Source organism: Salmo trutta, chromosome 10 (genome assembly GCF_901001165.1).
Source record: "Salmo trutta chromosome 10, fSalTru1.1, whole genome shotgun sequence".
Classification (NCBI taxonomy): domain Eukaryota; kingdom Metazoa; phylum Chordata; class Actinopteri; order Salmoniformes; family Salmonidae; genus Salmo; species Salmo trutta.
In genome coordinates, this window is record NC_042966.1 from 6478829 (window position 1) to 6503332 (window position 24504).

At 41.3% G+C, this 24504-nt stretch overlaps 1 protein-coding gene and 1 long non-coding RNA gene across 2 annotated transcripts; one reads left to right on the forward strand and one right to left on the reverse strand.

Annotated features, from left to right (window-relative positions):
- Positions 1-1930: 1930 nt before the first annotated feature.
- Positions 1931-4355, reverse strand: LOC115201003 (uncharacterized). The gene is made up of 2 exons (XR_003879666.1): positions 4009-4355; positions 1931-3401 (listed from the first exon to the last, which is right to left on the reverse strand). It is a non-coding gene; the product is annotated as an uncharacterized LOC115201003 (long non-coding RNA).
- Positions 3332-22408, forward strand: LOC115201002 (zinc finger protein 518A). The gene is made up of 2 exons (XM_029764187.1): positions 3332-3418; positions 17788-22408. The coding sequence occupies exon 2, from the start codon at positions 17806-17808 to the stop codon at positions 22192-22194; it is 4389 nt and encodes a 1462-aa protein (XP_029620047.1). The 5' UTR covers positions 3332-3418; positions 17788-17805; the 3' UTR covers positions 22195-22408.
- The last annotated feature ends 2096 nt before the right edge of the window (positions 22409-24504 follow it).

Consider the following 24504-nt stretch of genomic DNA (forward strand, 5'->3'; position numbering starts at 1 on the left):
ATGTCTCTAAATAAAATACAGTTACTTGACTTGTTATAGGAAGCATAAGTATTTACAACAATGAATTGAATGTGGTTGACATCTACCAATAGTATAATCCATCTCCCTGTATTATCTGCTTCATGACTCAATATATGACCCTTAAAGTTGCCTTTTAAAATAGCGACACCTGCTGACCGATTTAGTATCAAATGAAAACCAAATATCATTCCCCCATTGACACTTCCAAAACGCATTATCTGTGGAACAGGCATGAGTTTCTTGAATGAAATAAAAGTCGGCACTCTTACCCTTACAGTACAAAAATAAAGATTTCCTTTTCAAAATATTACGGATTCCCCTGGCATTAATAGAAAAAACAGAAATGGACATTTACTATCACAGTTATTGTATGAACAATATTAAACTTGTATACATTCACATGAATCGGATTCTCACAAAAAGAAAAGTTCTTACTAGTTGCAAATAAAAACAGTCCTTTGCACCACGCAAGTGGTTGACCTAAATTATATATATATATTTTTTGATACAATTGCAAATAACATTGTACCATAGATTGGTAAAACAAATAGCTATCAAGCTAACATTAAGTGTAATTTCCCTGCCGTAAAAAATATATATATAAAAATATATAAAAAAAGGCTCACACAAACAATGCTCTTTCTTCAAGAAATATAAAGTGTTGCAAATAAAACTCAGTCCTGCACAACTCACTCAATAAATCCAGCAGTCAACAAGCTAGGCGTCACGCGTGAATTTCCCTTCCATTAACAAAAGCCTTAGCTCCGCAAAGTATGCACTTTTCCCTTCCTTCCTTGCTCTCTCAATCATCGGCCACAGACGATTCCGAGCTTCTTTGTCAAACGCTGTCAGATCCTCCTTGAACCTCAGGTTGTTCTTCTTTAAATAGTAATTTTTCTTTGCACTTTTCCATGTCATATCCCTCGCTGTCCTGGAGATGAATCTCATGATCACTGGTTGTGGTGGCTGGTTGTTTTCCCCATCTCTCAGCCTACCCAGGCGGTGCACTACATCCAGAGAACCTGCAACAACATTTCGCTCCTCCTATTGCCTTGCAAAAGTCCTTCACTCTTGCTTTGATGTTCTCGTCAGATTTTTCTGCTATTCTATAAATTCTAAGATTCCATCTCCGACTATACCGGTCATTCTCGTTTACCTTTGACTCCATTTCAGTGAGTTTCTTCTCCTGCTTTGCAACCTGAATGTTCAATGTTGCGTTGTGCTGCTTCAGAGTTTTTACTTCCTCAACACTGAAATCAATTGATTTCTTCAGGTTAACGATACTGATAGTGTTCTTTTTCACCAAATCCATGATGTCATCTGCGCTCTCTTTGATTTTAGCAGTGAGGATGCGGACGATGTTGTCCTGTAGCTGGCTCATTGATGGTTCACTTCTCAGCTTCTTTGGAAGTTGCTCCTTGGTTGGGGTTTTTGGGTATGGATCACATTCACCCCCCTTTTTTACACTGCAAGCATATGAGTGAGTTTCAACAATGCCTCTTTTCTCCGTGAAAGTTTCAACATCCATTATCTCAGCAACAGTTTGGTCATGTCCTGATTCCGTGCTACAAGCTATGAAGATATTAGAAGGCTAAGTTAACTACACACGCTGAAACTTTTCGATAGCTAGCTTGTTCGTTGGAAATCGTCAAAAATATATTTCAATGGTTTGATTAATTACAAAATTATTCAAAATAGCTACATTGTATGGTTAGATTTCATTTTTTGTGGAAAAAACAAATTGCAACTGCAGTCTAAAACTATAAACTTTGTGAGAAAACCCTAAAATCGTTCCTCACTCTCTCATGATGCCATCTTGAGCACCCGCCACCGCCTCCCGCTGAGTTGGGCCTCTCTCACTGCAGTCAAACATCATGACACTCTAATCACATGATCTAGGACTCATTGCATCTTTAAGTGCTAAAATATCACATTTTGCAACACAGCTTTTGTGAATTGGAAAATGAGACTATAGAGCATTTATTCTGAGATTGTTTACATAGTGAAATATTTTGGACAGATATGAAAATATATATTAGTGATAAAATGGGTAAACGTATAAGCATTACCAAATGTGATGTTCCTTTTTATTTTACATACACATAGTGATTGCCAATACAGTGTGAATTTACTAATTTCATTGCAAGTTCATGGGTAAACAACTATTTTCAATATTTTTATAATCGATTTACAATATTATATAACATCCCAAAAATATATAAATACCAAATTGTCAAAGTAGTGTCTACAGTATTTGTAAAAATGTAACTTGTCTAAAGCATAATACTTTTTGTGTCTCTGGATTTATTTATTTTATGTTTTTTGTTATGTATGATATCTGTATATTGTTTTGTACAATGTTCGTGTAATGCAATAAAAAAACAATTCACCTGATCACATTTTTGAGAAGTTCATGCAATCGACAAATAGGCGCACGTCGGCAATAGTACTGTTTGTCCCTCTTGATTCGCTGTAGCCTGTAGGTGTTACTTCCTCAAAATAGTCTGAATTCATTTTTACGTTTTTTGTCTAGGAGGTTTTAGTCGTGCAATTTTACATCTAACCAAGATGTTTTGGTGCAGTATTTTTCAGGTGAAAACATTTGCATGAAAACGAGTCTCTCCTTCAAAGACAACAAAACGTTTGGTTGAAGGATCCCTCAGACTGGGTGTAGACTACAGCTACGAACTTCCGCTTGCCCCGAAAAAAATAAATTGTGCGCACAAACCATAGAAATTGAATGAATAGAAAAGACATGGAATATCATGGGTACACTTGCAATGGCTGCCTGGTATTGTGACGCAATAATTTACATGGTACAGTAGAATGTTAATTTAACTTATGCTAACTGATGTGGCTCCAGCAATGGAATGTAATTTATTTTATGTCCTTTGAGTTGCTAAAACAAATCACAGCCCAAATTGATGGGTACACTTCCGGCTTTGCTACTATGGGTACACTTGCAATGGCCGCCAGCCCATCCATTATGCATAATTCAATTGAATGGGGATAACCGTTCTATTCATTCTAGTGCTATGGCACGAACAGCCGGGAAAAAACATTGCAGAAGACCAAAACGTCACAAAATGTCGTCATAATATATGCAGGAACTGTTTCGCATGGGAAGCACTACCATGATAATTTAGCGAAACAGATGGGATGTAGAACACGGGCCTGTGAACATTGTCTTCATATGAATTTGACTCTTGTGAATCAGTCGGTCGCATAGAAAAATTATTTTCTAAATGCTCGAACAGCTCTTGAATCGAGTCTAGCAGGTAATCCATATTCATCCGCTTTAGATGCCTCACCAACCTCAGTCAATCAGCAACGGAGTACCCGGATGGGACTGTCATGGCCGCCGTCGCTGAACTGCAAGGCTGAAGAGAAAAGGAAGGTAAATTAATCAACAGTAAACCCCCTTTCAACTGTAATTTTAGCAGTCAAGAATGTCTAATTTCTAACCATATATTTCCATTATGAGGTGTTATTTCTCGAGTGGGTAAGCTCTATTTTTGTATTCCAATAACCGGTTACACCAAAGTCGCAACGTAAAGTAATTATATCAGTATCAAGGATGAAGTTGGTTAGTTAAGCAACGTTAGCTAGAACAGTGGGAATTCGCAAGACAAACATTGTTTAATGCTGCCTTACACTGGTTTTGTATACGTCCACGTTTCTCAAAGTTGGATAATGTAGAGGCTCTATAGATGGGTTGGTTGTTTAGCAACAAAAATGAGATGCGCCCAACCCATGGGGCAAAACGGATGAGGTTGGCTTAGATTGTTGACAACGTGTAAGCTATATTTTGTCTCCACTGTGTATTGAAAACATACATTTGCACAATGACCACTTGTTGTTTCACAAATACATCGTTAGTTGTTCATTAGCTAGCTATTGAACTAGAATTTTAGCCTTATTAGCATTGACATTAAATCAGTCAAAACGAGACATGGGATCAATAGCAATTTGAAACGAGCCACTTACGATTCACCACATGGCAGTTTCTTGACATTTTGCAAGCAATCTAGCCATCCAGAATCACAACATGGAAGCGCGCACATCGTTTTTTGTGACATTGTCAGGCAACCCATCTGTAGGATAGCTTAGCCTCCTCGCGAACCAGTTCAGTATGTTTTTACGTTCTGGGACGTTCAATTAAATGGAAACGGTGCTATACTGATCGACCAGTTGAAAAATGGGGAGGGGTTGGGGAAGATGTCAGCATGGTCACTTGTCCAGTTCAAAACAACTGGGAATCCGGAACTCTCCGACTTCAGTGGGTTCAAGACAACTGAGGGGGATCACTGACTTTATGATTTGACCTAGTTTTTTTTCCCGAGTTCCCAGTTGTCTTGAAAGCTCCAACTGCCCTATAAATACATCACTCATTGCCTCAAGCCACACACACCAAACGGGAGCAAACTGTGTTCAATAACGTTTTGGAAAAACGTGTCGCTCACAACAAACCGTTCCGAAATGTAGCAAACGTTCAAGCGAACTGAACGCACCTCTGGCTTCCCTATAACGGGATGCCTGGGGCTATGCCATGGCAGAAATCGGCTAAAGATGGGTCAGAACCTAGTGTAAATCAGTGACTCCTCCTAACACGTCAAACCAATCAAATGCCTTGCATGGCAGAGCTCCGAAGGTGCTCACCAGATTAGTGCCATAGGAGAAACAGTGCTTGAGGATTAAAATGTCTACAAAACACTGGTAACAAAACATTTCAGTTCGTTTACAGCACGCTGGATTTCACAGCTTTTCTCTGTTATTTTGAGATGCGCTAAAGCTGCAGCAAGAGGGGAGAAATGGTCGACAATGCTGGCCATATCAATATTTTCTAATTTTGCCGTTTCTAAAGTGATATTTAGCTCTAAAGGCTAGCATCAGGGACAAGAAGTAGCTAGCCACAATGAGGTTTGTTTTGAGGAAAGTCAGCTAACCTTGTAAGCTACCTAGGTATAACTAACTAAAGTTACATTTCTGTCATGATTATAAAGCCAACAAAATGTTCATAAAAACAGTATTATTAACATAAAAGTTTAGGTGTGTTAGCCCAGTCACTATTTTATCCAGGGTCAGTGATACATAACGCAACCATTTACTGTTTTGCATGTAACATTGCTAAAATGAATGAAATGAACCTCATAAAATGTTACCTATAATGCTAATCTCCTGTAGCCTAGTTGTCATCTCGTTATTTTCATACTGTAAATTACAAGGGTTGGATTTGCACTAAGCTATTTTTTGTCAGCACTAAAAAGGCATGTACAAAATCTGGTATATTGTGATATGTGATTAAGCAACATTGATACTATATAATTTGGAATAATAGTTTAACTCTTAAAAGGTGCAATAATGCAGAAATCGCTCTGCCATTTCCTGGTTGCAAAAGTTAATGGTTCGCCTAATTTCAGTTTGTGACAAAACAAGCAAGTATAGTGTACTTAAGATAATCACTGTACCATCTAAACTGCTGTGAAATGTATTTTCCATAACCAAAAATAATTTATTTCAGCTGATTTGAAGCTGGTGTACCAAAGTAAGACACTAAAACTAAACTTTCACTGGAAGCATAAAAATAATGCAAGTTACATATTGCAGCTTTAAAATAACTTTAAACACATAAAATAATCAACACATCACTTCAAAATGTGCAAATAAGCAAATAACTTGTATGTCAGATTAGACATCTTCGTGTAAACAACAATAGATAATTGAGTAGGAACAAGTAGGCTATTATGACTAAAGCGTAATTTCAGGTAAAAAAACGACATACCAGCGGTGACCAACCTTGCGCCACAATCTACTGGGTGAGCAGACTTCTATTCCAGCCCAGCAATAGTACTCTTGATTGTCATCTCATTAGATTTGATAAATTGAATCAGGTGTGTTATTTGCTGGGCTGAAACAGAACCCTGGTTCGATCCTGGGAGTCCTATAGGGTGGCGCTCAATTGGCCAAGTGTCGTTTTGGTTTGGCTGTGTAGGCCGTCATTGTAAATAAGAATTTGTTCTATACTGACTTGACTAGTAAAATAAATTAAAATTATAATAACTATAGGATACACCTGTCTCTTGGGACATCTCTCTTCATCTGATAACAGGCTTTCACAGCTTTCCATATCAAGGGACAGAAAACATCACAAAGAAACAGGCTTCATTATACTCAAATTAGACGGCACTGAATATTATGTTGCTGTTATCGCTCGGTCCTCAGTTTTCCTTCCATGGACTGGCACTGGAGAATCTTTTCATGATGTCCTCCCACAAAATGACCTGCCCTATCCAGTACAGTAGCCTACACTCTCCCCTTACTGAAAGCTGGAGCTGCAAATTCACCTTCTTCCTTATTTTTATTTGTTTATTTTTTTCTTGAACCTTTTTAACTAGGCAGCTTCCATGGCTGTTATCTACAAATGCATTTGGAGACTTTTTAATTTACAATGATAGCTAGCTAATAGGAAGTTGGCTACCTGATGACATTTAATTCACTTAGCTAAACAGTGTACAGTTAGCTTTTTACAAAATAGTGGGCAATCCTCACTGTTTTTGGTAGTAGCAAAGCGCAGCCATCTGGATGAATGCAGACTATGAAAAAAGTTGGTTTGTCACCAGAGCGGTTTAGAATGTGTTGTGACGTTTGACTTTATCAGCAGGGCCTAAAATTCACTTTTTCTTTCACCAGCCACAGTGGCTTTTCATTTTTTCTTTTTACCGAAGTATCAGATGAGACAAAAAGGTTCAGTGTATGTGTGAGAGAGGTCTCTTTGCTATCAGTTGAAGCAACAGATTCAAACTAACATTGAAAAACAACCTAGCTTGTGAACAAAACCTTGTAAATAGCCAAGAAACATTGACAAAGTCTCACTTTGCTGACTTTAGTAAATTAGACCAACTTTTATGCCTGTGCCAGCGCCTCCAAAAATGTATCTATCAGTGCTTCACTCAGTGCGCAAAGCTGTTGATACGTGAGGTGGTTGTACGATTTGTATTTCTTTGTGCCATTAGCAGCTATGAAACAAAACAGCAGAAACACTTTGAAAACAGCTACTTAAGCATTTTTCTGCTACAAATCGCAACTCGCACATACTTGACTTTTGACTCTTTTTATTCACAAATACGAATGTAATGCTCGCACTGTAGAGCCCTGCAAATTGACCACCTGCCAACGTGACTGGCGAAGTAGACATTCTTACCCACCAATACCTAAATCTATCCGCATTTGGCGGGTGTTCATTTTCATGCCTTGTTTACCAGCGTAATCAACTTTTAAATTTCAATAAATATATATTGCAGACTGTCAACCACACTTGATATCTTGAAAACGAACACTTGACACTAGTATAGGCAACAACAACCCAGACAGAAAACAGTGAAGTACATAACATATACAGCACCCCTTCTATGTGAGTGTGGGGGGAGGATTTTTTAAAATGTAGCATCCAATCAAAATCTTGCTGCTGGGAGCCAGCAGACCGTTCAAACCGTTTATGCAATATGCAATTCTCCAGACCTCCAAGGGAGACTAAGGCTCAGGGCTGTTCCAGAGTAAAAAAATAAAATAAATAAATCTTAGTTGACCGAGAGTCGTCTGTTCTTTCGACCAATCGTTTGGTTGAAGTTTTTAAACTGATTTTTCCATATATAGGATGTCTGTGTTTTAATCAGATCAACTGTATTCACTGAGCTTGTCTGATGCTTTAAGCGCACTGTTTGATTAAATAATTAAGACGCACACACATTACTAGAGGTAGTCCGACTGCAGTTGATTTGATTGTGCTGGTCGGACTCAGACTTGCTGCACTGTATATAATTGTTTTCTTCTTCGAATAAATCACCCAGAACATCAAGTGTTTATCACGGTCCTTGTTGCAATGTAATTACAGCCGTTTCTGACTGAAAAGTTCTGATACCGAAATCCCTAATTTGTTTAGGAAAAACATTCCCTGTTCCCTTAACCATTGCTCTCTTTACATGACACATGTATGCTTTGCAAGCACGTGACCAATAGGGCCTGACCTATAGCATATCATAATCACATCAAAATGGTTATAACAAACTCAACACCGTAACTAGAGGTCGACCGATTATGATTTTTCAATGTCAATACCGATTATTGGAGGACCAAAAAAAGCCGATACCGATTAATTGGCCGATATTTTTTTTTTTTTTTTTTTTTTTATTATTATATATATATTTTTTTTACTGTATTTATTGATTTTAATTAATGACAATTACAACAATACTGAATGAACACTTATTTTAACCTCTTACATCTAGACGTTCCGCTAGCGGAACACCTGCTCCAATATCCAATGATGGGCGTGGCGCGAAATACAAACTCCTCTAAAATCCGAAAACTTCCATTTTTCAAACATATGACTATTTTACAGCATTTTAAAGACAAGACTCTCGTTAATCTAACCACACTGTCCGATTTCAAAAAGGCTTTACAGCGAAAGCAAAACATTAGATTATGTCAGCAGAGTACCCAGCCAGAAATAATCAGACACCCATTTTTCAAGCTAGCATATAATGTCACAAAAAACAAAACCACAGCTAAATGCAGCACTAACCTTTGATGATCTTCATCAGATGACACTCCTAGGACATTATGTTATACAATACATGCATGTTTTGTTCAATCAAGTTCATATTTATATCAAAAACCAGCTTTTTACATTAGCATGTGACGTTCAGAACTAGCATTCCCACCGAACACTTCCGGTGAATTTACTAAATTACTCACAAAAAACATAATTATTTTAAGAATTATAGATACAGAACTCCTTTATGCAATCGCGGTGTCCGATTTTTAAAATAGCTTTTCGGTGAAAGCACATTTTGCAATATTCTGAGTAGATAGCCCGGCCATCATGGCTAGCTATTTTGACACCCACCAAGTTTGGTACTCACCAAACTCAGATGTACTATAAGAAAAATTGGATTACCTTTGCTGTTCTTCGTCAGAATGCATTCTTTACCGGAGAAAAATACCAAAGAATGCGCTTTCTTCCACGCTCTTGGAAACACTACAGCCAAAATGGGAGCCACCTAGAAAAAGTACAATTTCTCCCTCAGTTTTCCAAAACCAGGCTGAAACTCTTTCTAAAGACTGTTGACATCTAGTGGAACCCCTAGGAACTTCAGTCTGGGAGGACTTGGCCTTATAATAAAGTGATAGCCATTGAAAATAGCGGTAGGCCGAATTTTTTTTTTTTGGGGGGGGGGGTTTGTCCTCGGTTTCGCCTGCCATATCAGTTCTGTTATACACAGACATTATTTTAACAGTTTTAGAAACTTTAGAGTGTTTTCAGGGCCAGAAGCATATCCAAGCTTCTGGGCCAGAGTAACAGGCAGTTTACTTTGGGCACGCTTTTCATCCGGATGTCAAAATACTGTCCCCTACCCAAGAGAGGTTAAGAACATGACAATATTTGAGTCAGTGAGCACAACGGTCAGTAAAATGCATTCCATCACAGCGTTGCCCCGGTCTATAGTTTACTTACATTCCAAGAGATATATTTTATTTATTTATTTCATTAGTCCATGGTTGAAATAGCTGACATGTAAAACATTTTGGGGCTATCAAGTTTTCAACATGTATTACTCTCAAAACACAGAAATGCAGCCGGTATGATGAATAATGAGTCATATGATGCAAAATGTATCATACTGGCTGTATTTGTGGGCATGATTTGAAAGCTTGCTTTATTGCCAACATGACTAGCTAAGCCATACAATATGGTCTTAGTGTTAGACTTTCACAAGGCATTTCAAAGAAATGGATCGTATTTTGTTGCATTTAGAAAGGAGTAATGAGTGCATTCAGGTGCGTGTGTCCTGGTGAATTTTCTTCATAATCAACAAATGGGCTCATTCTGTTCAGAACAACCCAAGTTATGACGCCATGTCTGGGACTCACGCGTTTGGCTTGCTTGCTACATCGTAGCTGTATTTATTACTGTCCTCAATATCTCATCTTTCAAAATACATAGTCATTTTAATTTACCTTGTTTCCCTCACTCGGACAACAAAACATTTGCTAAAGTTCCCCAATTACCGGGGAGGATGGGGGCAACTTCTTATCGCGCACAGTGCTTAAGTTCACAAAGGCCATCAGTCAAAACCCATACAGCGCTGTAAAGCGCAGAGCCAGAGTTCTGATGTCATGTATAGCATGTTACTGTACAGCCACTACGTTCAAATATAGGCACTTATTAGTGCTCAAATCCGCCATTTTCAACCCTTACAGTGCATTCGGAAAGTATTCAGACTCCTTGACTTTTTCCACATTTTGTTACATTACAGCCTTATTCTAATACCCCATAAAAACAGTTTTTTTGAAATTTTTGCAACTGTATAAATAATAAACTTAAATACCTTAGACTCGAAATTAAGACCAGGTGGATTATTTTTCCATTGCTCATCCTTGATGTTTCTGCAACTTGATTCCACCTGTGGTCCACCTGTGGTAAATTCAATTGATTGGACATGATTTGGAAAGGCACACACCTATCTATATAAGGTCCCACAGTTAGCAGTGCATGTCAGAGCAAAAACCAAGCCATGAGGTCGAAGGAATTGTCCATAGTGCTCCAAAACAGGATTGTGTCGAGGCACAGGGGAAGGGTACCAAAACATTTCTGCAGCATTGAAAGTCCCCAAGAACGCAGTGGCCTCCATTCTTAAATGGAAGAAGTTTGGAACCACCAAGACTCTTCCTAGAGATAGCCGCCCAGCCAAACTGAGCAATGTGGGAGAAGGACCTTGGTCAGGGAGGTCACCAACAACCCCATGGTCATATTGACAGAGCTCTAGAGTTCCTCTGTGGAGATGGGAGAACCTTCCAGAAGGACAACAGCAATGCAGCACTCCACCAATCAGACCTTTATGGTAGAGTGGCCAGAGGGAAGCCACTCCTCAGTAAAAGGCACATGTCAGCCTGATTGGAGTTTGCCAAAAGGCACCTAAATGACTCTCAGACCATGAGAAACAATATTCTCTGGTCTGATGAATCCAAGATTGAACTTGTTGGCCTGAATGCCAAGCGTCACATCTGGAGGAAACCTGGCACCACCCCTACGGTGAAACATGCTGCTGGTAGCATTATGCTGTGGGGATGTTTTTCAGCGGCAGGGACTGGGAGACTAGTCAGGATCGAGGGAAAGATGAACGGAGCAAAGTACAGAGATCCTTTTTTAAATTAATTAGTTTAACCATCTTTGAAATGCAAGAGAAAGGCCCAGGCACAATTTAAATGTTGGACACTAGATGGCAGCAGTGTATTTGCAAAGTTTTAGACTGATCCAATGAACCCTTGCATATCTGTTCAAAATGTTGTATCAAGACTGCCCAAATGTGCCTAATTGGTTCATTAATACATTTAAGTTCCTAATTAAGCGCACTCCTCAAACAATAGCATGGTATTATTTCAGTGTAATCGCTACTGTAAATTGGGCAGTGCAGTTAGATTAACAAGAATTTAAGCTTTCTGCCCATATCAGATATGTCTATGTCCTGGGACTTTTTTTGTTACTTACAAACTCATGCTAATTACTGTCGTAGCGTGACAATCATTAAATGTGAAGGGTGTTATATTATCAAATCAGTTCTCTGTGTAATTATTCCTTACATGATTAAACTATTCATGTAAATTCTAATTAACTGGGAAGTCGGGGCACCACAGGAAAATGTTTTTAAAGAGTCTATTTCCCAAATTAACTCTTAAGATATTTTCATATCTTATCGATTACAGATTTATATTAATGTATTATTACCTCATCAGTCTCATTCCTGAACGTCGCAAACCCTTGGATATCTGCACGAACCCTAGCATAAATTATGAATCAGCAAAATACAAATTGGCATGATTATTTATTTACTAACTAATCAATTACATAAACACACACACACAGGAGATCATACATACATTAGATAGTAGATCATACATCAACTGTGGAAAGGGGTGTTCCATGACATTTGGGTATAATGTATGTGCTCACGAGGGCGTGGCCACTGACTGGATAAACTTTACATGAAAAAAAAAGAAATTCTCATTTAGAAGACTAAAGTCACATTTAATCATGTAAGATCCACAACATTTAGATATAAATCTGCTAAATACATTGTGAAATCAAATCAAATCAAATTTATTTATATAGCCCTTCGTACATCAGCTGAAATCTCAAAGTGCTGTACAGAAACCCAGCCTAAAACCCCAAACAGCAAGCAATGCATGTGAAAGAAGCACGGTGGCTGGGAAAAACTCCCTAGGAAAAACTCCTGAGAAAGGCCAAAAACCTAGGAAGAAACCTAGAGAGGAACCAGGCTATGAAGGGTGGCCAGTCCTCTTCTGGCTGTGCCGGGTGGATATTATAACAGAACATGGTCAAGATGTTAAAATGTTCGTAAATGACCAGCATGGTCAAATAATAATAATCATAGTAATTGTCGAGGGTGCAACAAGCACGTCCGGTGAACAGGTCAGGGTTCCGTAGCCGCAGGCAGAACAGTTGAAACTGGAGCAGCAGCATGGCCAGGTGGACTGGGGACAGCAAGGAGTCATCATGCCAGGTAGTCCTAGGGCTCAGGTCCTCCGAGAGAAAGAAAGAAACAAAGAGAGAATTAGAGAGAGCATATTTACATTCACACAGGACACCGGATAAGACAAGAGAATACTCCAGATGTAACAGACTGACCCTAGCCCCCCGACACATAAACTACTGCAGCATAAATACTGGAGGCTGAGACAGGAGGGATCAGAAGACACTGTGGCCCCATCCGATGATACCCCCGGACAGGGCCAAACAGGCAGGATATAACCCCACCCACTTTGCCAAAGCACAGCCCCCACACCACTAGAGGGATATCTACAACCACCAACTTACCGTCCGAAGACAAGGCCGAGTATAGCCTTGAAAGCCCTTAAAGTTACAATGTTGCCATTATAACGTCTTTGATGTCACCACACATTAAATGTTTGACATGATTATTGTTTAAATACCCATGGATTATTCCAACTGGTTGGAATACAGAAATATTGTTACATTATTCAACCTTTTGAGGTTATCGTACTGCGAAGTCTTTCTCTGTGGTAACAAAGGGATTCTCAACTTACATTTTGGCAGAGTGGGGAAAGGAGTTTTGTTTTTTTGTCATAAAACAGCTGACTTCCTGCTCTACGAGAGAGAGAGCTGTAGAGCGGACCCGCTGTAACTTGATCCTTAAGATCTGAACAGGAAAGTCATGACATCACGTTAGCTTGCGTTAGCTCAACCGTCCCGTGGGGGGGACATCGATCCCGTTGAGGTTTTAATACACATTCTTAATTTACGATGACGTCCTACCCCGGCCAAACCCTAACCCAGACGAATCTGGCTAATTGTGCCCTATTGGACTCCCAATCACAGCCAGGTGTGATACAGCCTGGAATTGAACCAGGGTCTGTAGTGATGTCTCTAGCACTGAGATGCAGTTCCTTAGACCGCTGTGCCACTCGGGAGCCCTCGGAGGTTGGCACCCCTGTAAGCCTCCTGTACTAAGCAACACTAACTGTTGAATTGAGGAAGAGCTCGATTTTGTTTGTTTGGAAAGTTTTTTTTAAAGTGATTTCTAAAGTTCTTGCTAGCTACCTAGCTTCTTAGTTTGGATCCCGTGACGCAGTTGGCATCAGTTGTTGGGACTGCTTGTTAGGGCTGGGCGATATGACGATATATCGTGTGATGATGGAGCATAATATATCTATAATTTATTTCGTTGTCGCATATCACTCTTTACGGCAATATTTTTCATCAATTGGACGACGCTTTGCGTTCATGTGGAAGGAAATTTGCAACACACACAAACATGGAGGGGATAACGAGACACGGAGTTCGTACCTAAGAGGGGCTACTTCGGTCGCATGGAAGTCTGACACAAACCAGAAAACCGTCCTCTGCAAATTATGCCGCAGGACGGTCCCAACAACAGGCTCAAACACCACTAACCTCTTTTACCACCTATGCAAGAATCATGTGAAACACTACAGAGAGAGTCTACGGATGAGACCCAAAAAAGTACAGGAGAGTGCTCAAAACAAACCCCCAACTCAGAACATTGCAAGAGGCTATTGCCTGCGGCAAACCATATGGCAAAGAATCACGAAGATGGAAGGAGATTACAGCTGCCGTTACAACTTACATCTGCAAAGACATGGCCCCAATTTACACGGTCAAGAAACGGGGGTTTCGTGAGTTGGTGCTAACACTCGACCCAAGGTACCAAATGCAAATTGTATCGTTATCGGGATATGAGATTTTGGCCATATCGCCCAGCCCTACTGCTTGTCTCTTTACAGTGATCCTGCCGACCGATCAATCAATAAAATGTATTTCTAAGGCCCTTTTTACATCAGCTGATGTCACAAAGTGCTGTACAGAAACCCAGTTTAAAACCCCAAACAGCAAGCAAAGCAGGTGTAGAAGCACGGTGACTAGGAAAACTCCCTAGAAAGGCTGAAACCGAGAGATGAAACGGGCTATGAGGGGTGAACAGGTCAGGGTTCCATAGCTGCAGGCAGAACAGTTGAAACTGGAGCAGCAGCACGACCAGGTGGACTGGGGACAGCATCAGGCCGAGTGAGTGAGTGAGTGAGTGAGTGATCAAATTCACACAGGAGAAATACTCCAGATATAACAGACTGACCCTAGCCCCCCGACACACAGCCTCCAGTATTTATGCTGCAATAGTTTGAGACAGGAGGGGTCGGGAGACACTGTGGCCCCTGTCCGAGGATACCCCCAGACAGGGCCAAACAGGCAGGATATACCCCACCCACTTTGCCAAAGCACAGCCCCCACACCACTAGAGGGATATCTTCAACCACCATCTTACTATCCTGAGACAAGGCTGAGTATAGCCCATGAAGATCTCCCCCACAGCACCAACCCAGACAGGAAAACCACATCAGTGACTCAACCTACTCAAGTGACATACCCCTCCTAGGGACGGCATGGAAGAGCACAAGTAAGCCAGTCACTCAGCCCCCGTAATAGGGTTTGAGGCTGAGAATCCCAGTGGAGAGGGGGGAACTGGCCAGGCAGAGACAGCAAGGGTGGTTTGTTGCTCCAGTACCTTTCCATTCACTTCTACACTCCTGGGCCAGACTACACTCAATCATAGGACCCACTGAAGAGATGAGTCTTCAGTAAAGACTTAAAGGTTGAGACCGAGTCTGCATCTCTCACATGGATAGGCAGACCATTCCATAAAATTGAGCTCTATAGGAGAAAGCCCTGCCTCCAGCTGTTTGCTTAGAAATTCTAGGGACAATAAGGAGGCCTGCATTTTGTGACCGTAGCGTATGTGTAGGTATGTACGGCAGGACCAAATCGGAGAGAGAGGTAGGAACAAGCCCATGTAATGCTTTGTAGGTTAGCAGTCAAACCTTGAAATCAGCCTTAGCCTCAACAGGAAGCCAGTGTAGAGAGGCTAGCACTGGACTAATATGATCATTTTCTGGGGTTCTAGTCAAGATTTCAGCAGCAGTGTTTAGTACTAACTGAAGTTTATTTATTGTTTTATCCTGGTAATCGGAAAGCAGAGCATTGCAGTAGTCTAATCTAGAAGTGACAAAAGCATGGATACTTTTTTTCTGCATACTTTTTGGACAGAAAGTTCCAGATCTTTTGCAATGGACTGGTCTGAGGAGCTATTTGGCATTGCAGCTAGCTTAGCTGCTAGCTAGCTGCATATCAAGCTAGTGAGGTTTTCTTGAACGCAGCCCACGATACAGTTAGCCATTGTGGTTGGGACTGTGGATTGTCCCGGGTTTGTGGCTGTCTAGATCCCTGCTGTTTGTTGTTTTCAATTTTCCCCATGATTTGCCCTGTCTGGAACTGGGAGGAGTAGCACCATAACCTACGTTGCTAGCTAGTGTTTTGCCCAAATACTGGTGGATTCTACTAATAAAAGAATGGACGTCCTGACCAGAGAGGTCCAGGTCCTGAAGAACAGTTTGCAGTTCTCCCAGGTTCACCTCGATGAGTTGAAACAGGAGAACGGCAAGATAACCGCAATCTGTAGGTCATTGAGAGGACATCAGTTCTGTGTGTGAATCCATGATAACAATGACCGATTAATCAGGGACGGTCAAGGCGGAATAACATGGTTGTGGATGGAATTGCAGAATCTCCACATGAGACCTGGACTGAGTCTGAAGACAAAGTGAGCGAAATGATCTCTGAGAAATTGAAGATGGGCCACAGGAAGATTGAGGTGGAGCGTGCCCACAGGACTGGAAAACCCACCACCGGCCCAGGTCGATAGTGGTCAAGTTCCTGAGGTTCAAGGACAAGGTAGCTGTTCTGGAAAGAGCCAAGTACTTGAGAGGAACGTATATCTTCCTCAATGAGGACTATCCTGAATCTGTGTGCCAGAAGAGGAAAGAACGGATCTGCCAGAGCACGTGGGGACATTGCGTACATCCGCTATGACAGATTCATTGTCCACCCTTCCTCCCCGAAGCCTGGGTTCGTAGCCTCAACCCCGCAGCGCGCACACACACAATTGATTAATGGACTGCTGAATGTATATATTTTTGTATCTTGCTTTGTTTGCTCTTTTCAGTATTATGTCTGTTTCTGATAAGCTACCCAGGAAAGGGCTGAAAATAGCCCATATTAATAAATGTAGGTAAATGAAATCAATGACTTACTTACATCAGATAACATTCATATATTATTCATTTTTGAGACTCACTTAGATCATTAATTTGATGATACATCAGTAGCAATTCAAGGATATAACATTTATAGAAGAGACAGAGATGCTTACGAGGGAGGTGTTGCTGTATATATTCAGAGCCATATCCCTGTAATGCTTAGAGAAGATCTTATGTCAAGTGTTATTAGTCAAGTGTTATTAAAGTGTTGTGGTCGCAGGTTCACTTGGCACATCTAAAGTATTTTATTTTGGTGTGTTGCTATAGGCCACCAAGTGATAACAGTCAGTTTCTAAATAATGTGTGAAATGTTTAATAGTGTATGTGATGTAAACGGAGAGGTCTACTTTCTTGGGGCCCTGAATATTGACTGGTTTTCATCAAGCTCTCCACTCAAGAGGAAGTGTCTTACTATAGCCAGTATATACTATAACAATAACAGCACTTACTGTTGACCGGGGAAGCTCGAGCAGGGCAGAAATTTGACAAACTAACTTGTTGGAAAGGTGGCATCCTGTGGCCATTCTACTACCAATGTTTGTGTATAGAGATTGCATGGCTGTGTGCTCGATTTTATACACCTGTCAGCAACTGGTGTGGCTGAAATCACCTAATCCACAAATTTGAAGGGGTGTCCACATACTTTTGGCCATTTAGTGTATGTGATCGTATACAAATGCAAGCAAGGATTTAAATTGTTTTAGTTAAATATTTAAATGTTTTCAGTCTACACATTATTTGTGATTATGTTCCGTCCCGCGGCTGAATCTGGTTGATGATCCCTGCTATAGAGGGTCTTGGGATTTAAGCATAAATACCACTGTATTTTCGCCCACGAACCTGAATTAAATTTCTTGTTCAAATGTGTCGGGTGACTAAAGTTCTGATTTGATGCATCACATAATTTCTTCTTTGACATCAATGCCTGATTTGCAAGGTTAGTCAGAATTCCCAAGTTGTGATTGACTGACTGTTTAATCAAAAATGGATTCCGTGGTGAGAAAAAATGGTCTTGTGCCACTAGATAGCATATTTGTGACACTCTTCTCTTGTTCATAGGAGCCTGTATATTGAAGCATGGAAGAGGACCTGAAAACACTGGATGATCCTGCTGAAAGCCATGACGACATGGAGGCTGAGGAAGAAAAGGAATCGGCAAAGGACCACACCGGCCAGAAGTTAGATCAATCTCCTGGGTTGCCATGTAGTGACCAATATGACCCTGATGAAACATCTGTTGAAGAGTCAGGTAGTCGCAAGACAGCCAGAAAAGCATCTAAGTCCCCATGTAAAATACAGCAAGGTGCAGTCTTCTCTGGGAAAATACTTAGCTTTGGGTGTTCGGAGTGTAAGGGTGACGCTACCTACAGCCCCAATGATCTCCTCAAACATTTTCAGGGGGCCCACAAGGGGACCCTGCCGACGTATCCGTGTGACTTGTGTGGCTTTGTCACAAATGAGTTCCCTGCACTTCAGCGCCATCGGATCGGGCACAGGAACACTTTAGTCACGTGCGAGATCTGTAATGATGATGTACAGTACTCTCTCCTCCTGCTCACTAGACACTATATCATGTCTCACAGCCAAAATGGCCACTTTCACTGCGAAAAATGTGAGTTTTCAACAGTTGACGCAGGGACATTTGTGCAGCACATCCATCATCACAATGAGAGCCGGCTCAAATGTGTGAAATGTCAACATGTGAGCTCTAGCCGAGGTGAGCACCAGAGGCACCTAAAACTCCACTCGGGTACCTTCCCCTTCACGTGTCAGGTCTGTGGATATGGGGCAGCACGGAGAGAATACCTCACAAAGCACATGGTAACTGTCCATGGTGAGGAGGCAGGCAAGAAAAATATATGGAGAGCAACGGAGGACAGCAACAATACTCTGGCAAACTCCTCTTCAGGATTAAAACTCCTGCTGAAGAAAAGCCCTGCTGCAGGTGGTCAATCTAAGGAATCCCAGTGGATGTCCAAACTGAATTCTCTTCCTGGAGTAGGTTTACTTGACCAAAATGGAAGGTTGTTGAACCCAGAGAAAACATTGGAGGAAACCCAACAGTTCCTTGAAAGGGCTGTGGGTGTGAAAAAGGACTGTAAGAAGCGGGTCAAAGGGACTCTTAAGAATGAGCAACAATTTGACTCCCAGGCTGTATCATCTATACCACCACCTAAGTCCCAGGAAAGTGATGATAGTTATGGGGCTGACACCCTAAACCCGAACAACTCCAATGGACTAACAGTTCTCATGGTCAAAAATAAAATCTCTATTCCACCTAACTGTACTACAAAAGTAATGGGGTTCAAAATGGTTGACGGCAAAAAGCATTTAGTTCTCAAAGTTATACCAACAGGAAAGCCTGAGTCCTCTGCAGAAAATAAAATGTTATGTAGAGCGCAAGAGAGAGGCTGCCCAATTATAGACGCTACCTCCGATGGAAATCAATGCTCCGATTCGACTGAAAATTGGGAAAATTCAAGTACTATCTTCCCTTACTTGACAGTTCTAAGCCCCTCAGGGACTGATCGAGATGCTGCAATTTCAGTTCAAGTGAAACCAGAGGAAGAGGACATTAGCATTGAGGAGACGTTGCCCATACTGGAGAAACTAGCACAGAAAATAGCACAGAAAGCAAACCACACAGGGCAGCAGAGGAATGGTGAACAACATAAGTTTAAGGATGAACAGATTCCTTCCTTGGCAGTTTCTCAAATGACCAAAGAGTCAGATCACTCCACGATTCAGAACGGTAAACTGAATAACAATACATCATCAATTGCTAATCAGCCGAATGATTCTGAGTTGGGAGACAAAATGTCTGCTTATTCAAGCCCTAATGTGACTGCTGTGGAGGTCGTTCCAGCCAAAATGCTCACAGATAAGACCATGCCCTCTGAATCAGCTTATGAGACCATGCTTGCCAAACCAGTCTCTGAAGAAACTATCAGCATGCTTAGAGTTGGTGACCTGAATACAGCTACAGCTGATAAGATCAGTGACCCCATCACTGAAAATTCCCCTGTGCCCAATGGAGAGACGTTACCCTCCAATGACAAACCTAAGACTCCCTCAGAACCCATGACTGGTGACATCCTACCTTCTGATGATACTGTTGAAAATAATCATTCAATTATCAAGGAAATGGTTCCTTCTGATTTTACTGCCAATAAGATTAATTCCTGTGTAGCAACTAAGACTAAAACGGAAACTTTATCCCCAGATCTGATGCCCCAACTGGAGTCGCACCCAGCTGAATCTGACAACTCCAAAGAGACTGATACTAATGCTGAAAATCTTAATTCTCCCAACAAAGAGGTGTTCAGTTTTCATAATTACTCAAAGGAAACATCAAGCATTTCCTCCAACTCAACACAACCTTGTGAACATCCATCAGAGCTTTCGACAGAGGATGAAAGTGTTTGGATGAAAGAGTCACCTGAATGGAGCTTGACATTGGCTGCATCCCCACAACCTCCAGATGAGGGAAATGGGGAAGTGGAGTCTGCAGAAGAGACTGAGACTGCAATGGAAAGGGTGTCAGACAGTGACATTGAGGTTGATGAGTGCATAGCTACTGTAGATCTGGCCACCCCAGTGGCAGCTGAGAGAGATAATCATGGACACTCTGGGTCAAAATACCAAGTCCAAGCTACAGTAAAAATGGAGGAGGAGAGTGTTCCTGTGTCAGAAAGGGCGACAGGGAGCATAAATAGTTTGGCCGTCTTGGGTCGCATACTGGAGGAGCATTCAGATGCTATCATTAGCCACCAGCTTGAGAAAGATAGAATAGGCTGCTCAGCTGCTAGCCATGATTCTGTCAAGCCACCTAAGACTATGCTAAGGATCCTTAAAACTGCAGAGGGAAAGCAACAGATGTTCTTACAGACTGCAGAGAACCGGTTTGCTGTACCTGTGCAGCTCCAAGGCAACACAGGGTTCAAGCTGATAACCAAATCCTCTGCTCCTCAGATCAATGTGTCCTATGTTAAGCCAGGAATTGAAATACAGAATCACACCACAGGGTTGGCACTCACCCTCAATGGTGGAAGGTTCAGCATTCCAGGACATACTGTAGGTGCTAGTGAAAAAGGTGCAATGCCGTTATCTGCTATTCAGCCTGGAGCAGGTACTAGTGCAAGCCACTACCTAGTCAACAGCACAGCTTTTAAAGGAAATATGCTGTTGTCAGACACAGCACATAGTTCTCCTGGAGAAAATACCATAAAGTCACTGCAGACTTGTTACTTAGTCCAGAGGCCAGCCCCTGTAACCCAACCCCCCCACAATGCAGGTAGCAAATTAGCAAGCTCAATGTCTCAATCTCCACTCATGTCCCGTCCAGTTCTGGCAATGTCTGCGAACTCGGTGAACAAATTAACTGCATTGCACACTGGGCGACAAGCCTTCTTGGTTAGATATATCTCTCCAGCTACGTCAGGGATGCTTCTGAATAGTCCTGATGCGAAGTCTGTGAACCAGAAAGGTCAACCTAATGAAAATCGAGGAAATAAAGTTGTTTATAAGATAGTCAGAACTGCCAATTGTAGCACATTTCTTGCTGGTGCTGCACACTCCTCTGCCAACAAGCCCATTTATCTGGCCACAAATTCCACACCAATGCCCTGTTTTCTGATGTCATCAAATAATGTCTCTACTGGAGGGCAAAAACTAGAACCCATACAAAATGCCTCCCACAAACCTGTCACAGCCTCCAAGCTCTCAAATCTTCTGTCCCCCCAATCCAACATGCAAGGTAGGGTCAGGCAGCAAGTGGGCATAGATGGTCTGAATAAATCGCCCCTTACCCCAAGGCCAAGTCGCCAGCTAAGTCAAAGGAAGAGGCACAGGAAAGCATTGTTTGATGAACTCCCAGAGCACTTACCTAAAGTGAAGAGGCTCTCGAGCAAGGCAGTAACTGAGAAAGGAGCTCCCTCGCTCTGGGTGCCTGTACCCAAAGATGCAGAGAGGACTCTGAGACTGTACCCGTTCAGTTCACTACAGGAGATAAAATGCCCTCGACGAAATCAGCCGGTAGTGGTCCTCAACCATCCCGATGCCGACATTCCTGAAGTGGCCAGTATCATGAGGTCTGCTAACAAGTACAAAGGTGCAGTTTCCAAGGTGGCACTGTCCCAAAAAACGGTTCAAGCTCTCTCTGAACTCAGCCCGACTGGACTTCTGGGGAAAAGCTCCAAGGTGAAATGTCCCTCATCACAAAGCAGTGGGTCGAGACTTCGGCGTTCAGAAAGCAGAGTCCGGGAGCGATTTCTGTTAAAACTGAAGTTTAAAAAGACTAGCAGGAAAAAGTACGAGGTGGTGAAGTCCTTATCTAGATGTGCAGAGAGGTCATCAATGTTCGCCTGTTGGTTTTGTGGTCGACTCTTCAACAACCAAGAGGAGTGGATAGGCCACGGCCAACGGCATCTCATGGAGGCAACCAGAGACTGGAATAAGCCGTTTTAAAGCATATGGAGACGTTAAAGTTGTATATTTTTCAAATGACTCATCAGTATACTTTATTCTTACAGCAGTTTCTATTCCCATAAATGCCCTAATAGCTATGTTTGAATCACCGTTTTTGAGGCTGTTGATGTGTGGTACAACCTGAAACCTTTTGGTATGTATAGATATTCTAATACGATTATGTAAGTATGACTTAAACTCGTTTGTACAGATGGAAATGAACTGTGAAAACTTGGCACACTGTAATGGAGTATATTTGAGGGAGCACTGTTGCTAGATTTTTTTGTATTCAGAAATGTACCAAATTCCTCAGGTGATTTCATATTCTCTGATTCAACTAATCTGCTTTGTAACATACAGTTGAAGTTGGAAGTTTAAATACACTTAGGTTGGAGTTATTAACTTGTTTTTCAACCACAACACACATTTCCTGTAAACAAACTATAGTTTTGGCAAGTCGGTTAGGACATCTACTTTGTGCATGACACAAGTAATTTTTCCAACAATTGTTTACAGACAGATTATTTCACTTATCTGTATCACAATTCCAGTGGGTCAGAAGTTTACATACACTAAGCTGACTGTGCCTTTAAACAGCTTGGAAAATGCCATAAAATTATGTCATGTCTTTAGAAGCTTCTCATAGGCTAATTGACATCATTTGAGTCAATTGGCGGTGTACCTGTGGATGTATTTCAAGGCCTACCTTCAAACTGAGTGCCTCTTTGCTTGACATCATGGGAAAATCAAAAGTAATCAGCCAAGACCTCAACAAAAATAATTGTAGACCTCCACAAGTCTGGTTCATCCTTGGGAGCAATTTCCAAATGCCTGAAGGTACCACCTTCATCTGTATAAACAATAGTATGCAAGTATAAACCCCATGGGACCACGCAGCGGTCTTACCGCTCAGGATGGAGACGCGTTCTGTTTCCTGGAGAAGAACGTACTTTGGTGCGAAAAGTGCAAGTCAATCCCAGAACAGCAATGTACCTTGTGAAGATGCTGGAGAAAACGGGTATAAAAGTATCTATATCCACAGTAAAACAAGTCCTATATCCACATAACCTGAAAGGCCACTCAGCAAGGAAGAATCCATTGCTCCGCCATAAAAAAGACAGACTACGGTTTGCAACTGCACATGGGGACAAAGATTGTACTTTTTGGAGAAATGTCCTCTGGTCTGATGAAACAAAAATAGAACTGTTTGGCCATAATGACCATCGTTATGTTTGGAGGAATAAGGGGGACGCTTGCAAGTCGAAGAACACCATCCCTACCGTGAAGCACGGGGGAGGCAGCATCATGTTGTGTGGGTGCTTTGCTGCAGGAGGGACTGATGCACTTCACAAAATGGATGGCATCATGAGGCAGAAAAGTGTATGTGGATATATTGAAGCAACATCTTAAGACATCTGTCAAGAAGTTAAAGCTTGGTCGCAAATGGGTCTTCCAAATGGAGAATGACCCCAAGCATACTTCCAAAGTTGTGGCAAAATGCCTTAAGGACAACAAAGTCAAGGTATTGGAGTGGCCATCACAAAGCCCTGACATCAATCCTATAGAAAATGTGTGGGCAGAACTGAAAAAGCATGTGCGAGCAAGGAGGCCTACAAACCTGACTCGGTTACACCAGCTCTGTCAGGAGGAATGGGCTGAAATTCACCCAACTTTTTGTGGGAAGCTTGTGGAAGGCTACCTGAAACGTTTGACCAAAGTTAAACAATTTAAAGGCAATGCTACCAAATAATAGAGTGTATGTAAACTGCTGACTCACTGGGAATGTGATGTAAGAAATAAAAGCTGAAATAAATCATTCTCTCTACTATTATTCTGACATTTCACATTCTTAAAATAAAGTGGTGATCTTCACTGACCTTAACAGGGAATTTTTACTTGGATTAAATGTCAGGAATTGTGAAAAACAGAGTTTAAATGTATTTGGCTAAGGTGTATGTAAACTTCTGACTTTAACTGTAAGTAATTATTTTACATTTATTATCTTTTCATAGGTTTGAGAGAACATTGTGGTAATTTGTGTTTTGATTCTCTTCATTTTGTTATTCATGTTCTATTCACATTCTTTTTTTATGTTCAGAAATAGTTGTGAAGAAATAGATTTACAGGTATACAAATGGGTCGTCCTTGTGGAAATGTTTTTTTTTTTTTAGCAGTTACATACAGTACTTCCTATATACATCCCGGTTTGTTTCACTATTTTACCTGTTTTTATTTCTGGGGTGACCGATGTTTTAGCTTTTACGATAACAACCCCATTTGTCTAATATCTTAATTGTCAGTGCTTGACTT

Excerpts from the sequence above, each read along its gene's own strand:
- LOC115201002 (XM_029764187.1), top strand. The coding sequence starts at position 17,806 with ATGGAAGAGGACCTGAAAACACTGGATGATCCTGCTGAAAGCCATGAC.